General features: G+C 37.4%; 1 protein-coding gene across 1 annotated transcript in view; it reads right to left on the bottom strand.

Annotated features, from left to right (window-relative positions):
* The window catches only part of INPP4B (inositol polyphosphate-4-phosphatase type II B), a 496,781-nt gene that overhangs the window by 280,345 nt on the left and 198,627 nt on the right, over nucleotides 1-17,809 (bottom strand). The window contains exons 5-6 of the mRNA XM_023754658.1: nucleotides 3,904-4,121; nucleotides 2,049-2,093 (exon numbers count right to left, since the gene is read on the bottom strand). Of these exons, the coding sequence (XP_023610426.1) occupies nucleotides 2,049-2,093; nucleotides 3,904-3,994 (136 nt within the window). The 5' untranslated portion in view covers nucleotides 3,995-4,121. The remainder of the gene's footprint in view (nucleotides 1-2,048; nucleotides 2,094-3,903; nucleotides 4,122-17,809) is intronic.

Below are 17,809 nucleotides of genomic sequence, written 5' to 3' on the forward strand. Positions count from 1 at the left end.
GTTTTCACATTTCTGTTTCTCAATACTTGAGAAAAAAAAATCTAGAATCCTTAACTTACAGCACCTTTTAGCTATATATGTAATAAAAATGAAATGTTAAAAAAAGAAATTATACCAAAGTCAGAAATACTGATAACAATAAATTCAGGTGAGGCTGTGGAGCAACAGGAACTCTTACACATCACTGGGAATGCAAAATGGGACAGCCACTTTGGAAGACAGCTTGACAATTTCTTACAAAACTTAAATATATTCTTACCATTTGATCCACTAATTGAGCTCCTTGGTATTTGCACAAAGGTGTTGAAAAGTTATGTCTACACAGAAACTTGCACAAGATATTTATAGAACTTTTATTCATAGTTGCCAAAACTGGGAAGAAACCAAGATGTCCTTCAGTAGGTAAATGGATAAATAAACTGTGGTACATCCAGAAAATGGACTATTATTCAGTGCTAAAAGAAATAAGCTACCAAGCCATCCTATATAATAAAAGGGTAATATGCAAATTGGCCCTAACAGCAGAACGACCAGAACGACTACTGGACCAGTCACTATGAGGCGCACTGACCACCTCTTGGTCCCTTTCCCCAGCTGGCAGGCTCCAATTGCCTGATGGCCACCCACAGCAGGGGTGGGGTCGGCGAGTGGGCGGGAACAGCTGACCTCTCGGTCCCTTCCCCTGGCCGTCTGGCACTGATTCACCTGATGGTAAACAGGAAACAGGGGGTGGGGGGTGGGGCTGGCTGCAGGCAGCTGGGGAAGATGGCCCTAATCACAGGCCAAGCCTAGAGACCGTACCCGAGCACGAATTTCATGCACCGGGCCTCTAGTGAGAATATATAGAGAAAATTTAACAGCAATTTAATTCAGTGAAAGAAGGCAATCTGAAAGGGCGATATACTTTATGATTCCAACTATCTTACCTTCTGAAAAAGGCAAAACTATGAAGACAGTAAAAAGATTAGTGGTTGCCAGGGTTTAGGGGAGGGATGGATGAATAGGTGGAGCCCAGAGGATTTTTAGGGCAGTGAAAATCCTCTATATCCGTGGTCGGCAAACTGCGGCTTGCGAGCCACATGCGGCTCTTTGGCCCCTTGAGTGTGGCTCTTCCTAAGCCTTAGGAGTACCCTAATTAAGTTAATAACAATGTACCTACCTATATAGTTTCAGTTTAAAAAATTTGGCTCTCAAAAGAAATTTCAATCACTGTACTGTTGATATTTGGCTCTGTTGACTAATGAGTTTGCTGACCACTGCTCTATATGATACTATAATAATGGAAACCCATAGAATGTGCAATACCAAAAGAGAATCCTAATGTAACCTATGGACTTTGGGTGATGATGATGTGTCATAGTAGGTGCATCAACCATACAAATGTACCACTCTGGCAAGGGATATTGAAAATGAGGGAGGCTATGCATTTGTGGAGGTAGGGAGTAAATGAGAAATCTCTACACCTTTTACTAAATTTTGTAGTGAACCCAAAACTGCTCTAAAAATTAAGCCTATTAGAACGGACAAACAAACTATTAAAATAAAAACTATAAATAGTTATTTTCTCAATAAATTATGCCTCAAAATAAAAGCATCATCCCATTTTCAAGATCGGAAGAATAAGGAGGTATTTTTGGGTAAGTGAGACTGAAAGGAGCATAAAGGAAAACAAAGAAAAACTCCACATTAGGTCAGTTTCCAGCCAACAGAGTAAATAAGTAGACACACAGATTTCCAGACATGTTGATTAGCAACAAAACCCAGTCACTGCATGAGAGTGAGTTCTGGGCACCATATTTGTGGTTGCCAGACTTGGTTGAAAGGCCCAACTTTGTCATCACTGAACCCTATGTTCTTGGGGGAGTAAAGTGACCTAGTCCTCAGCTCAGATTCTTTATGTAAGAAGAGAGAAAATAGCATTTACCTTATAGAACATTGTTCATAAAAGATTATAAAATATATAAGGATATAAGTAATGTACCTACAACTTGCAAACTTTATATACAAATTATTATTTTTATCGATAAAAATAAGATGGAGTTTCTTACCAAGGATAAATTCCAACTGCGGTTCATTTGGCGTCTTCTGAATACCTATAAATAATAGGTAAGAATTCAGATTAAAGATATTTAAGTCATTATCAAAAATATGTCATTGAATATTACTATGTTTCACCATGCCCGGAATATATTAGTATATTATTTGGCAGAATAAAGAAAGTCAATTGATCAGGTTTATAAGCAGTGGGTTCTCAGGGGAAGACATAATATTTGTAACAGAACTAGATATAACTAAAAATTTGACTGAGCTACTTAGCTCCATAGCCATTAAGAATCTCAAATATTATAAGCTGTGACAAATATAAAACATTTCCCACTGTGTCTGTTTCTTTTAAATGCATGGAGATAGAGACGGAACTTTCAAAAAAGGACAACCTCTCCAAAGCACTCTTCCATATAGAGTTTTCTTTCAAACCACTCCAACCTGCTATACACAGTGAATTACTAATTAAAAGGATATCTCTAGATAGGTTATGAAGGATATTATGCTGCTAGCTTATTGATAGCTCAAATCAACATTCCATTAAATGCCTCTATTTCTCTTGTTGGAGTTTTTTTTTTTTAATCTAATAACATGGCTCAATGATTTAAGATGCAGTAGAAGGGAAAGTAAGTCTGAGGACAAAGGTAAGGAAATGGGAACATCTAATGACTAAAGGTAGAAAGACCAGGCTGTGATAAGTGAGAATGGCAGGTGAATGCCTGAAGACCGCACACAGTACAAGAGTGGATGAGGCCTGGGATGCCATTTGTTAGCTCTCATGGTGGCCAAAGAGGCAAAACTAAATTATGGACAAGTAAACCATTTGGCAGTAATGTAAGAATATTATGCAAATCCTTTCCTTCTTTATTTTTACTTGTGGACTCACCAGATACTATTTAAATTTAATAGCATCTGGTCACTAATATATTGTTAGAACCACCTCTCTGTATAAAAATCATCCATTTTTTATTTATAGAGTTCACAGGTTTTGCATGGTAACCATTTTATTTTTTTCCTGCTGACATTTAACAATGCTATGGTTAACAATTTTAGATTTTCCAAGAGAGGTTAAAGTGACAATCATTAGGTAGGCCTTTGTGCATTTTGAATAGTGTAGATTTTTAAAAAGGTTATTAACAATTAACTCTGCTATAAGCTCTGACAACCAAATTTCTCAAAAAATGCATCCAACCAATACCATTTTCTAAGGATTATTTTTATAATGTAAATTAAATGAGAGGTTAGGCATATGTTTGCCAGTGTTAATAACTGGGCAACAAGAATCTTCTGAAAAGTAAAGAAAGGACACAATTCATGCTAAACAATAAAACCTGAACCCTAGAATTTTGAACATGGGAGAAAAACATATAATTCTTCCAACAATTTTAATTATGTGAGTAGCACAAATCCTGATTGTAATGTTCATATGTAAATCTTGCCCAAGTCTCCAAGCTTGCTCTCTATGGGACTTGGTGCTCTCAGGTAGGGCAGTGACAGTAGTGCAGCCATTTCACCCTAAAGCTTTCCACTTAGTCCTTGGTGTTAAAGGGAAAATGTCTATGTTCCAAAAAATAATTCCACATGAGATTATAAAAATGCTAAATAGAAGGGGTGCTTAAGAAGTATTAGTTAGTGTCTTAATACACATTCAGCAACTTTGATTCTACCATTTGATATTTAACAGCTTCATGGACTATCATCTATCTCATAAAAGATGATAGAAGATTAGAAGCATTTCATAGACTCACAACAAAAGAAGCAGTGCAAAGGGAAAACATGTTGTTAATCTCATGCCATTTGTTAGAACCCCAGTTTCTGCGTGTTTGTCAGAGTTCCAAGAAGGGTCACACACATACTTACTTGTCAAGTGAAAGTCCCCACTCTCATTTGCCTGGGGTGTGGGAAGGAAGTGCTGGCCTTCTTCTGATGTGCCTTCCTCTTTGATTTCCATGATCAACCTTCACAGTTGCTTACTTTTTAGTTTTCTAATATTTCGTGTCCAAATGTCACTGCCAATGATTCCTGGTTTAGTATCGACGTATCTTCACACTAAGGACCTGATATCCCACTCTGAAATTCTGCATTGAGGAAACATCAACAGCAAAAATATCAGTTACTCTAGAGTGCAGTCTAAAGCTAAGAATTAAAGGTGGGTAGAGACTATAACTACCTGCCTGCCTATACCACTTCTACATTCAAGACCAATACACCCGGTTAATATACTAAGAACTCTGGGTTAAATGAGTATTTTTCCTGCAATTATGTTATGGTCATCTGAGGGAGTTCTAAATCCTGAAAGGTATATTCTTTCTCTTTTAGTTCATTCTGCAAAATAGCAGATAGCTACAGGGGATGCTAACTTAAATGCACCTAATTTAGCAGCAAGGACAGACAGCATCTTGTCGAGGAATTATAATGTTTCGCCAAAGTGAATATTACTTTCATTCTTTCCATTAGAACTGCCCTTTATACTCATCTCTCCAACCATCCTTGTTAGAACATTATTCATGAACACATAAAGATAATTTGGCATGACATTCTTCTTCCAAGATGAGCCAACAGGTTGTGCAGGGGAGTTTCCAACCTCATCATTATCCACAGAGTCTCTTGCTGCTCTGCCTGATAAAGGTGTAATTGTTTAATGATCGAGGTAGATGTTGAAAAGAATGAATAATAATCCTTAAAAGCTGAAGCTCAAGGGGAAATGAAAGCAATAGCAAAGTGATAAAAATTAGCATGGGGAAAGGAACCTTTCCAAGAACTTAATACCCTGTTAATACAGACAGCCTCCAAGTTTCAAATTCATTTTGATATCTAGCATGATATACATGACCAAAAATTAAATAGAAAAAAATCAATGTAGTTTTAAACCAAGTGACCAGTTGAATTAAAATGTATAAAATCTTTAAATGTCTACCCAATGCTGTTTAATGAGATTGCAGCAATAGAGTTTGGGTTTGGAATACTAATTTAGTCTCCAACTACACAAATGCACAGCCTTACTCTTTGTTGTTCTTAACAAAGCAACTTAATTTATAATTCAGCTCTAGTTTTTAAGATCATCTGGCAAAAATTAAATCCAGAAAGCATCTTGAATCTTTAGAAAATAATACAATAAAGTTGCAGATAAATACACATTTGCTGCTAAAGATATAACGGGGAATACTTGTTGGGGTAAAGGGCCATTGCACCATATTCTGTCAATTTGAAGATTGTATTTTGAATTAATACAATGCTTTCTAATTTATTTTTGACTATTTAAATTTAATAGTCTTTCTGATAAGGGCATGTAGTCACTGAACCACATTCTCTTCAGTACCTATGACAAATGCATGAGCATTAGTGGGGGTGATATCTGTGGAAGACTGCTATGTATAGGACTTAGATACAGGAGTTGGTTAACTTTACTATATTTCTTGACCAAAGACTCAACCCTCAATTCTGATCAGTCACCTTAAAAATTGAAAAGGAGACCTACATAAGGTAATATGAATGAATCCTAACAAAATCCCAACTCTGCACACTAATGGTGAATAATTAATAAAATAATGTAAACTCTATGTGTGGGTGTGTGTAATTTGGAGGTGAGTGGAGAGGATTAAAGTGAGATGCCTAAAAGGACTTGTTAACATGGTCCAATTTTACGCATAACATAATCCATTCAAAGCTATTCACTATCTGAAAAATAACTTCAATTTTATAGAGAATGGAGCCATACATACAAATCTGAAAGGAGAAATCAAATCCACAATGTTATACATTTTCTCTCAGTAATGGAGAAAAAAAGTAGGCAGAATAACAGTGAAGATATAGAAGACTGAACAATACTGCCAACAACTTGACCTAATTGACATTTTAACACAATTCATCCCACAACAACAAAATACTGATTTTTTTTTGAAATATACATGAACAATTCATTAAGATTATATCTTAACTCTAAAATAAACCTTAACAAATTTAAAAGAATCAAAATAAAAACAAGTATATTTTCTGACCATAATAAAATTAAACTAGAAATCAAAAAAAAAATCTGGAAAATCCACAAATATTTGAAAATTAAACAATACAGTTCTAAATAATTTTACATATTCAGAGGTTACTCATAGGATATATACATATATGCACATATTTGAATCAGAATGAAATACCTGCCCTACAAATTAAAAGATACCTGGAGGAAAGTTTATATTAATGCTTATATTAGAAAAGATCTCAAATCAATGATCTAAGCTTTCATCATATAACTAGAAAAAGAGCAAATTAAACCTAAAACAAGCAGAAAAAGGAAATAATGTGTGTAATAAGCATAACTGATAAAGATTCAGTCTCCAGAATATATTTAAAATGTTAGCAAAACAACCCAATGGAAAAAAAGCCTATCAAAATATATAAACAGGTACTTCAAAAATATCAAACACAGATTGCCAAGAAACGATTTAAGAGAGCCTCAACTTCACTAGTTATCATGGAAATACAAATTAAAACCAAATGATATGTAAGTGTATAACCATCAATAAGTAAAAATTTTGAAGTCTCAAAACCTCAAATATTGAGGATTTTAGAGCAATATAAACTTTTATGCGCTGTGGTGTTCCAACCTCAATGGAAAATAATTTTGTAATATCGAGTAAAGTTGAACAGCAATTCCACTTCTAAGCTATATTCTAGAGAAATTCTTGCAAACACATACCAAGACACAGAAGGAGGTTCACAGCAACTCAACTTCTAATAATAAAATATTGAAAACAGGCTAAATGCTCAGCAATAAGAAAGTAGATAAATATATTGCTGTATATTCATTCTATATAAAATGGATTGTCATCTCACATAGCAACATTGATTAACCCCACAAACCAAGTATAGAGAAAAAGAGGAGAAAGAGTGAGGAGGAGCTGAAGGATGGCGGGGAAGGGATGATGGTACTTATAGAAAGCTTTGAAACACGTAACATAATACTCTAATTTTATATTATGTAGGGGTGCAATCACAGAGAAATGCATGAAGAGTTATGATGCCTGGGAGGAGGGTTTTGGGAGATGTGATCAGGGAGGGGGGAACTCAGGAGCCTTAAAACCAGGGCTATGACCCACATGGGGATTCACCTCTGTCTTCACTGCTCATTTTCCCTCCTGGGAAATGTCAGGGTACTTGGGAAGCTATTGCCACTATAGAATAATTATATTCAAAGGTTTGCAACTAGGCCCCTATTCTTAGGAACAGGGATCTACCCTTATTTTATATCATTCAAAAACAATAGCAGAATAAAAACAAAGGTTTCGGGAAAAGGTTCCCTTTGAGAAAAATGGACATAAATTGACAAATTTGATATTTTACCTGAAAAAAAACAACAACAACTATCGGGAATTTTTTAAGGTCAAGGCCCTCCTGGCTTCTCACGAGGCCCCTGACCAGGCAGAGGATAGCTCCTGTCAGAGCAATGGATTAGCATTCAGGGGCAACATTTCTGCCCAGGAAAACCAATTGCATCAGAGACAATTGAATTGTCCAGGCCTTCAGTATGGTTTTGTTACCAATATTAAATTCAGTGAGGATCTGCTTTGTCACAGAAGAAAAAAAAGATGAGAGCTGTCAGGGCTCCAGTTTTATCAAAAGTCCAGCTACGGGGGCTCAGTTCTGAACCAGCTGGCAATGTTCTTCTCAGCTTTGCCCTGAGGAAGTAGCCCTGACATGAAACAAAACAGAAGACCCGTGGATTTAGCAAGACCAAACAGCAACAGTCTTTTAAAGCTTTGCCGCTTAAAATGTGGTCCCTGGGCCTGCAGTGTCTGCATTCCCTGGAAGGGTGTTAGAAATGCAGACCGTTGAGCCAGACCCAGATCTGCTGAATTAGAATCTGCATCGTAGCATAGGTGATTCCTGTGCACATTCAAGATTGAGAGGCACCACTTTGAGGCACAGAGGACCACCAGATTCCAGATTTGTACACTGGGAGAGGAGAAGAAGGAGTTCTAACAGATTAAAAAAAAAGTTGATATGGACTAAAGGGCCATGTCACTTAGCCAGACTTTCTAGAGTCGGATGGCAGGAGCTTTCATGGATCCTGGCCTGGACTTCAGTCTCTTCAGCAACTGACTCACATCCAACCTCCAGTGCTCCTTTCTTCCCGGGATCTCCTAGTCTCAGTATCTGCCTGGGGCCCCTGATACCTACCTATTCTCTCACTTACTACCTGGTCTCTTCGTGATGGACTCTTGCCAGTGACCAGTCTTAACCCTGGCCTAGATTCTATCCCCACTCTTACTTCATTTTATCTCTGCTCTCTCCAGCCTCAACTCCGCTGCCTGACTCTTGGCAGTCTACTCAGCTCTTGGCAGGTTAGACCCAGGTACCTCCGGGGCTAAACAGAGCCAGGTCATGGCATGCCACACTTCGATAAGTGTTGGAGCAGCTCACAATAAGAACTGGTGACTTATTATTTATCCATGCAGGAGCATTGTCCAGAAATTTGCTGAAAATGTCTGGACTGTGGGTTTTAGGGCACAAAGCAGTTCAAACTACTGTGACACAATGAAATAGGGAGAAGGGGATGGGATGGTGACAAGAGAACCAATTCAATAAAATATAATTGACCAGCATCATACACTTCCCTTTGCTCCCTATAAATATCAACTCCAAGGGGCTCTACTGATACCCATCCAGTCTTCATAAAGTTCTCTTCTCCACCATTTCTGAAGTTCATTTTAGCCAAATTTTCTAAGGACTTATATGCCTTTTCTGAGTATACATTATGTGCCATGCTCTATGTCATCACTCTATAAGCATTAAATTAATATTCATAACAAATTTGAGTTATTAACTCCAGCCTTACCAGTGAAAAACTGAAGGTTAAAAAGTAATTCGTTTCAGGACCCACGTCATAATTACAGAACCACGGATGTGAACTTGAGTGTCTGATTTCAGAGCATTTTCTCTGTTCTTTTTCCCATGTCTTTTAATTTTACCCTACCAAAATTTATACACTTTTATTATCCCTTAAGAAAGAAATTAAGGCAATGGGCAGAGAGAAAGAAAGGAGGTCTAGGAGACATTTATTTATGCTTTCATTTATGTTACTTTTTTTTCTTAAAAGGAAAACCTGTGGAAAACCTATAGTTTGTCAATATAGCATTTAATGCCTAAGTACCAGAACCAGGGAAAAGAAAACCAGGTCATGATAGATGTTTTTATAATTCCATTTATAATGTCATTTCTGATGGAGACATACTCATCCCTTGTTCTTTTACTTGGTCTTGATATGAATATATTTTCAGTGGACAGCCAGCATGAAAAAAAAATCAAGAATAAAAATTCTAAATAATTGAAGTTTGAAAATGGAAACTAATGATTGAATGCATCCAATTCTCCAAGCCCAGCATTCTGGATACTTAACAAAGGAAAAATATTTTCTTCCTTTGCTTCTTTGAATCATAGGGCTCCCTTTTTTAGATCACAGTCCAGTAAAGTAATAACCTCAAATTGTGATGAGTATTAAATGATCATTGAAAGTAGCAAAATCTTGATGTTCAAAAGGACAGAACACAAAGCAGCAATGGAGAGAACTCTGTTCAGCAAGCAGAGGGACTATGCCTTTGGTTCATTATAAATCAGAGATCAGTCTGTTGCTCAACTGTTTCAAATTAGGATAAGAACAATGTTGGTCTCCGCTGTACTAGTATAAAAACTAAAATTGAGTCTCTTTGGATCCCTGTGACAAGGCAACCCATAATCCTGAGAACTCAGAGGGCTCTGCCTCAACACCGCATCAGATCTGAGCCAGAATTTACATTGTTTCCCACAGTGACCTGATATCCTGGGGGGGGGGGGGCAGGGGAAGGGGTGAGGCACCCGGACCAACTTTGGGAATACAGCTAGTCAGCCATCTGATATGTGAGCAAGTAATTCTGTGTTGGTCATAAAGATGAAAGCATCCTGAAGAATTACAAAGTGAGGGTGGGAAGCATGCTTGATTTGATCTCAAGAATCCCTTTGCAACAGGTTGGTTACATATGTCTACCTTTAAAATACTAGGATGATATATTTCAAGAGAATACAGCATTGAAGAGACTTTAAGGAATCGGGGTCATCCCATTTAGGGTATGAGAATACACAGGCCCAGAAATGGGACAGAAGAGCTCCTTGTACGCAGCTTGCTAATGGCCCCACGTGCCCTTCTCTTCAGCGTGACACCCTTGAGCGCTTCTCCTATGTCACCTAAAGGATTAATGAAAATGGGATGTTTCAGAAAAGACTGATGTCTCATGGAATCTTTTTCTTCTATAAATACTTCATGTGATACATGGGTTTTGTTTACTTAAGAAAAACTTATAAAACCTGATCTCATCCCCAAATCTACTTTAAAAAACAAAAATTGCTATTGCACAGCAAAGGTTTTAAAAGCTAGTACAGCCCTAACCGGTTTGGCTCAGTGGATAGAGCGTCGGCCTGCGGACTGAAGGGTCCCAGGTGCAATTCCGGTCAAGGGCATGTACCTTGGTTGCAGCTGATCAGTGTTTCTCTTTCATCGATGTTTCTAACTCTCTATCCCTCTCCCTTCCTCTCTGTAAAAAATCAATAAAATATATTTTTTAAAAAATTTTTTTAAAAAGCTAGTACAAGGGGGTTATATAGCAATTCACTAGATGCTTGGGCACTTTTTTAATGCCCTTTACTGTCATCTGAAAAACGAAGTTAAAGACAGGAGTTTATTGTCTACACTTAAGATAACAGGGTTGTTTTCTGATAATTTCATTTAGCAATGGCGTATTCCATACACAATGACTCCAAGCAGCCCGTCTCAAGCCTAGCTTGAGAAGCAGAGACGTATAGAGAGTGTTTTAATTTGGTGGAAGGTTGATTTTTTTTCACTTTTACTAAATAAGAGTGCTCTGAGGAAGTGCTGCCTCAGCAACGTCAAAGATTCAAAAACCTTAAGAACACTGTCACCCACATATCCAAGGCCTGTTAAATACCATGTGCTCAAGCAAAACTGAAACCGAAGCTGATCATATCCTCGGGGCATTTCTAATACAGACATCATCTATTAATTCGCAGACTGATTGAATTCTTTATGATGATACATTTCAGGTTCAATTAGTAGGAACTAAATTATCTATAGTTTCTGATGATTAATTGCTCATTTTCTTTTGAAATTTGAAATTTCAAAGGAAGACAGATAATGAGTTTAATTAAAATTTTATCTTCTGCCTTTTATTATGACAGGCAAGAATAAATGTATATATGTGATTATTCTAATTTCACTTTAGCTCTCCAGAGAAGTTCACAGAGCGCCTGAGGTTATCTACAAGGAATATAATATGCCATAGCTAAGTTTTCTCAGTCATACGGTCTATGAGTTTTATTTTTCACTACCAGAAGTTTCCTTACACTCCTCTAATATGTACCCACTTACACATTCTACCTTAAAATATTATCCAATAACATTGCACTACAGTGTAAGAACAAACAATAAGTAATAAAAAAAATTCAATTCCTAAATTTGAATTGGGCACAATATCTACAAAAAGAATAAGGCTGAGCAGTGAAGTTCCAAGCCATTGTTCCATCTGCAAACTCATCTAGCATTTCTCTGTGCCTCTCATGGAACTAGAGGAAAGCATGGATTTTTGTTTGTTTGTTTATTTTGTTGTGTTTTTAAAAAATATATTTTTATTGATTTCAGAGAGGAAGGGAGAGGGAGAGAGAGATAGAAACATCAATGATGAGAGAGAATTAAGCATGGATTGTTTTAATAAGTATTCTCTGTAACCTGAGCTGACATTCTGTGATCATGGGGAGTATAAGAAGGATTGCCATTGAGGCAGTATGATATTCAAACTCAGCTTTTCTGTGAAAAGTATGCTATTAATTTATGCTTAAATACTGAATAAAACAACCAATGTGGACTTTCTTTCTTTGTTTCCCATTTTCTCAATCTCAGGCTGAGGCTCTCCAATTTTTAGGATTGTTTTGATCCCAGGTATAAGGAGAAGTAAGAAAAGGAAATACTGCCGGAACCGGTTTGGCTCAGTGGATAGAGCGTCGGCCTGCGGACTGAAAGGTCCCAGGTTCGATTCCGGTCAAGGGCATGTACCTGGGTTGCGGGCACATCCCCAGTAGGAGATGTGCAGGAGGCAGCTGGTCGATGTTTCTCTCTCATCGATGTTTCTAACTCTCTATCTCTCTCCCTTCCTCTCTGTAAAAAATCAATAAAATATATTTAAAAAAAAAAAGAAAAGGAAATACTGTAACATTCAATTCATGGGACATGTATTTACTGAGCATCTACTATACAGGATATACTGTTGTAAATGAAAATGTTTCCCTATATATCCTGTCATTGCCAAAATACTAATTTTCAATCATTAAATAGCACCACCAAGGTAACACCCACACCCCCACACCCTTCTCTCCCGCCTGCCTCCCACCCTTAACACCCACCTCTCACCACCCCACCAAGTTTAGCACTTAACACTCCCTGGCTCTTTTTCTTTTAGTGAACTACTTTGAGAATTTCTCTACCAGGTTTTGTTCCCTTTTCTGGAAACTTAATAAATGTGATTTTGTTTGGCAATTTCTTATTGCCGTTCTGGGGTCTTTCTTTTATCATTTAACTCGGCGTTAGTCTAGTATGCACATCTGAGTCCCTCTCACAAGCACTTACTATTACAGTAATTCAGCATGAGAGAGGTTGTATAGCAAAGTGGCTAAGAGGCCTATTATGAATCCAGGCAGCCGAGGCTCGGCCACTTGTGCTGGAACATTGGGCAATTTACTTAACCATACTGTCCCTTGGTTTCTTCAACACAAATGGAGACTATGCTAATATCTGTCTAATTAATTGTGAAGAGAAATGAATGGGTATATGAGAAGTTTTCAGGCGTTCCATTTTTTAGCAGACATGGACCAAAGCAACTAAATGCTGTATCCGCACTGATTAAGAGTAAACACACACACACACACACACACACACACACACACACACAGACACACACACACACACACACACACACACACAAAACAAGCTACCTGGGGATTTTGAAAAATAAGCAAAAGCAGGAGAATCATGAGGAGCTAAAACTTGGAGAAATTTTAAACCACATGAGGGTGAGTTTTTCATTTTCCTCTCTGTTTTTCTTGTGGTTTTGACCTGAAAGCAGACCCTAGTTTTTCATTTTTGTTTTATTTTTGTTTTGTTTTTTACATACACCATAAAATTCTGACAGATGTAAAAGGGTTAAAATCATGCAAGTATTTTCAGAACATAATGTGAACCTTCAGCATACGAGGGTAGGCAAAGAAGCCAGACTCAAAGGGTACATCTTGTGTGATCCAATCACATGGCATTCCGGAGAAAGTGAATTACAGAAACAGAGGGCAGATCAGTGGTTTCTGGTGGTTGGAGGAGCACAGCAGACATTGCCCATAAGGGGATAGAACATGGAAGAATTTGGGAGGATGAAGTGTTCTGGACTTTGATTGTGATAGTGAATATATGACTGTTTACCTTTGTCAAAAATTCTAGAACTGTACATCAAAATGTGTGAATTTTAGGTTTTAAATAGTAAACATAAAACAAAAATATTAGAAGATATAGCACATTGTTAATAGATATAACTAGCATTATTAATATTAATATTTACTATTATTAGACATGGCTAGACTAATGGAAAAGTACCCTAAAAGAGGTACAATTGGATTGCTTTGGTAACAGCTAATGTGAATTAATCAAGAGGAATGCAGAGATATAAAAGGAAGCAAAAAGAAATCTGCTCCATGAAAGACTAAGAAGAAGAAATTGGGAAAGAAATATTAATTTATAGGGGCTAAGAATACAAATTACTAAGATTTTTTAAATCTTCACCCAAGGATATGTTTCTATTGAATTTTAAAGAGAGGAAGGGAGAGAGAAAAGCATTGATGCGAGAGAGAAACATTGATTGGCTGCCTACTGAATGTGCCGCAACTGGGGATTGAACCCACAAGAAAGGCACGTACCCTGACCAGGAATTAAATCTGCATCCTTTTTGGTGTATGGGATGATGCGCCGAGAAACTAAGCCACCTGGCCAGGATCCAAATTACTATGATTTCATTGACAAATTCAAGTTTGAACCTAAAGGCATTGATAAATAGGGGCTCCCTTGGGCTTGGGGTTTGGAATAAGGAAGCAGTGGAACAGGCTCTGTGGAGAGACAGTGCCCAGCATCACCTGTGTATCCACATCATAAATCAGGGGAGGTACCTAAGGTTATAGGGAAAGGGATGCAGTGTGTTCTGGGAATTGAGCACCTACACCATGGGTACAGAGCCAGGCTTCTAGCTCTGAGAGACAGAGCAGCCAGAACCAAGGATACATTCAGAAAGCCAACCGGGCTCAGACAGCTGATGTGACTGCAGCCTGGTGCTCATGCCACCAATAACCCAGACACCAGTGTGGAAGCAAGCAGCACACTGTGCCAGATGTCCACTCCTGGGGTGTTTTTGTTTTTTAAATAAAGGTAACAAGATGGAGTAGAGGATAGAGGATAGAAGGAAATAGCCATTAAAATAGGTGGCTGGGCTTTCACTGGCTCAGTGTCAGGATCACAGATGGAGAACAGGAATAGTACCTGAAAACAAAACAGAAAACAAAACAAAAAAATCAAAGGGGGTAAGATAATAATCTCAGGAGATACCTGAGACTGCTTCATGGAGGAGATATCTGATCGGACTTTAAGAGCTGTGTACTTCAAAAATGTGGGGATCGATTAAGGGAAGGGAGAAGAGAAGAGAGGGAAAAGGAGGAGAGATGAAAAAAAAACAGGGGAAAAAATACTGAAAATGGAGGCAATGCAGGCCACGACAAAAAGCCACCATGTAGAATAGGCATAAATAACAGGAAATGAACTAATGTGATGGGAGCAGAGTGCGCTGGAGAAGCAGCAGGATGTGGGCGCACTATCGACACGTGAAATCATTCCTGCTTCAGATGTTAGAAGGGAGTTTGTAAACCAGGGAACAGAACAAGCTGGGTGATCCAACTTCCTGGCGCTATTAGTTCACAGCTCCATTCAATTAAACAAATATAGTACTAATTGAGCAACTATCATGCCTAACAGCATATGAAGTGTTGTAATTCATAAATATGTTGCTATGCCCTTAAGTGGGGTTGACAATCTAGAGAGAGAATCCAAAATATCTACGAGAAAAAAATAGCTTGAGTACCAGGATTTGAGGTTTTGCCTCCAGGAGGGTACAGAATCAATAAGCATAGACTATTGCAAATACTAAACTCTAAAAGTTTACTATTTGCAATAGTCTGTGCTAGATATTATAATATATATATACCCTCAAATTTAGCTTTGTTTCCTTTTTACTTTCGTCTTTTCTTCCTTTCTAGAACTTAATATATCTAGATCTGCTACTACATAACAGTCAGTGTGTCCTGTCAAAAGACAAATAAGAGAGAAACCACATTGCAAAATGGGATTTAGAAATTCTATTTTAGAGATGGGTTTATTGATATGGAGAATGATTAGAAAATTTGTACAGATAGGGAACAAGTTAAGGGGCTGGGACTTTACTCAGTCCTCAAAACTTTAAAACCACTGTTTTTACACAGAGCAAAATATGACCCCTGAAAATTACAATGTATAGAGATTAAAAAGACTTGTCATTTGCATGAGAAAATTCCTCTGAAAGAGGAAACAGTAAAAGTTCAACTTCGTGCCAGTTGGCCCCAGGGCCAGCTCGTTTGAACATAGGTGATTATCCAATTTGGCTGGAATATTACCATTTCTATTTATCTCCTTACTTCTATGTTCCATGTTGGTCTTTTTTTCTTTTTTCCTTGTTTTTCTTTTTTAATCTATTTTCAGTTAAGATGTCTAATTAGATTCCAAATTTGAAACACATCTCTAACAGAAAGCAAATGGCAAGAATAGTAATTAAGGGACAGCTGTCTTTTGTCTTTCTGGGGATGAAACAGGCTTTTTTTTCCCCCTAAGTTATGAAATCCTACTGAATTTTTCATGATTTTTTTTCTTATGTTTGAATAATAGTTAACTGAATTGAAAGATACTGAATTGATCTTAAATAGTCAATGCCCTTTCCATCACAGATGCTAAGCACCTTTCTTCTGAAATAAGCATAGGTTAACTCTCAGACTCTGGGCCTTGAAACGTCTATTGCTGCAAATACAAAATCCTCGAATTTTATATCAAATCAAATCATTCTCAGGTGCCACATAGGCATTATTCCAAGTCATTTTTCTCACTTTAACTATTTTTTAACTTATGAGAATTTTACAAATCAAGAAGAATCAGCCTTCTCAGTGGAAAGGAATGATTCAGAGCAGCTGAGATGCAAACAGTATTTTTTTGTGTGGTTTTCCTTTGTTTAAGAGAACAAATATTACTAATATTGATATTGAAAATTACTTAGTAAGCTCTTACTCTAGTGCTCCCTGTTGGTACTTAAGGCTCTATTGTCACATGTAAAGTATAATCAGACTTTGAAGCAATTCACCATATAATTCACATCATGAAAAATCTTCTGCCTGAAAAAGCTAAACCATTGAAGCAAACAGACTTTTTTTCTGGCTTGAATTATCTAGATTCTAGAAAATTATCTATTATAATTTAATGTGCAGAGCCATAAAATAAGTCAATTACTTTAAAGCAGGCCAGCCTCAGGAGTATAAGGAACTTCTTAAAATACATAGTTCCAAGAAAGAAACTTTTTAAATATTTCCTAATGTTAACCTGGCAATAACTTCGCAAATTCTCAAGTAAAATTATGGTTCACACACAGACATACATATACACATATGTATACCTATGTCATATATGTATTTATTTTAGAACTTCTCAGAACCTTTAATATGTTAATGTGCATTTAAAGCTCCTGACAGTGTTAAAGTATTCAGATATTTTCAAACTTTCTTGACCCCAAACCATTTTATGCAGAACACATCATGGAACCAGTGTCCAGAGGAATGAACACATTTAAGAACCTCTTTGCAGAATAATAACACATCTACACCATGCTTTAGCAGCAGATGAAAGAGGGTAGGGTTGGGTGATAGATTTAAAAGCATCTATATTCTGGGGACCAGTAGAGAAGACCAGATAACACTGCACTGAAATGCCAAGGGCAGAAAGTGGCCAGGCAGAGCTCGTCCCTTACCATGGCCATTAAGGCCCTATGGCCTAGGCCAGTTCCCATATTCATTCTCATCCTATTTTCCACCCAGCTTCCTATGTCTCTCTCTACCTCTGAGACTTTGCTACAGCTACTTTCCCCCTTTTTCAATCATTTTATTTATTCAATGCTGTTTCATTTGTCTGGGACTCTCTTCCTCATACTTCAACTCTTAGATCAATGTCATCTTCCAGAAAAATACTCTGTGTGTAGCCAGTCCACAGTAGACTCCTCCCTTGCCACCCAATATGTTCTCCCACAGAACTCTGCTATTTCTCCTCCCAGCATTAATCACAGTTTTCACTCATACATTGATACCTGCTTATTTATTTCATGTCACCTCCACTATAAGCGCCAGAGGACAGGACAGGATGAGGCCCATCAGATTGGTCAGTTCTGTAAAATTACCAAATACCTCACAGAGGACTGTCTGCCATATAACAAGCCTTTAATCAATATGTGCTGATTTAATAATAAATACTAATAATTACTTTACATTTATGTCTAGGCCTAGCCTAATGAAAACCCTTGACATTGATTAATGCAGCGGTTCTCAACCTGTGGGTCGCGAACAATGAAAATAC

This window comes from Myotis lucifugus, unplaced genomic scaffold (genome assembly GCF_000147115.1).
Source record: "Myotis lucifugus unplaced genomic scaffold, Myoluc2.0 scaffold_1, whole genome shotgun sequence".
Taxonomy (NCBI): Eukaryota; Metazoa; Chordata; class Mammalia; order Chiroptera; family Vespertilionidae; genus Myotis; species Myotis lucifugus.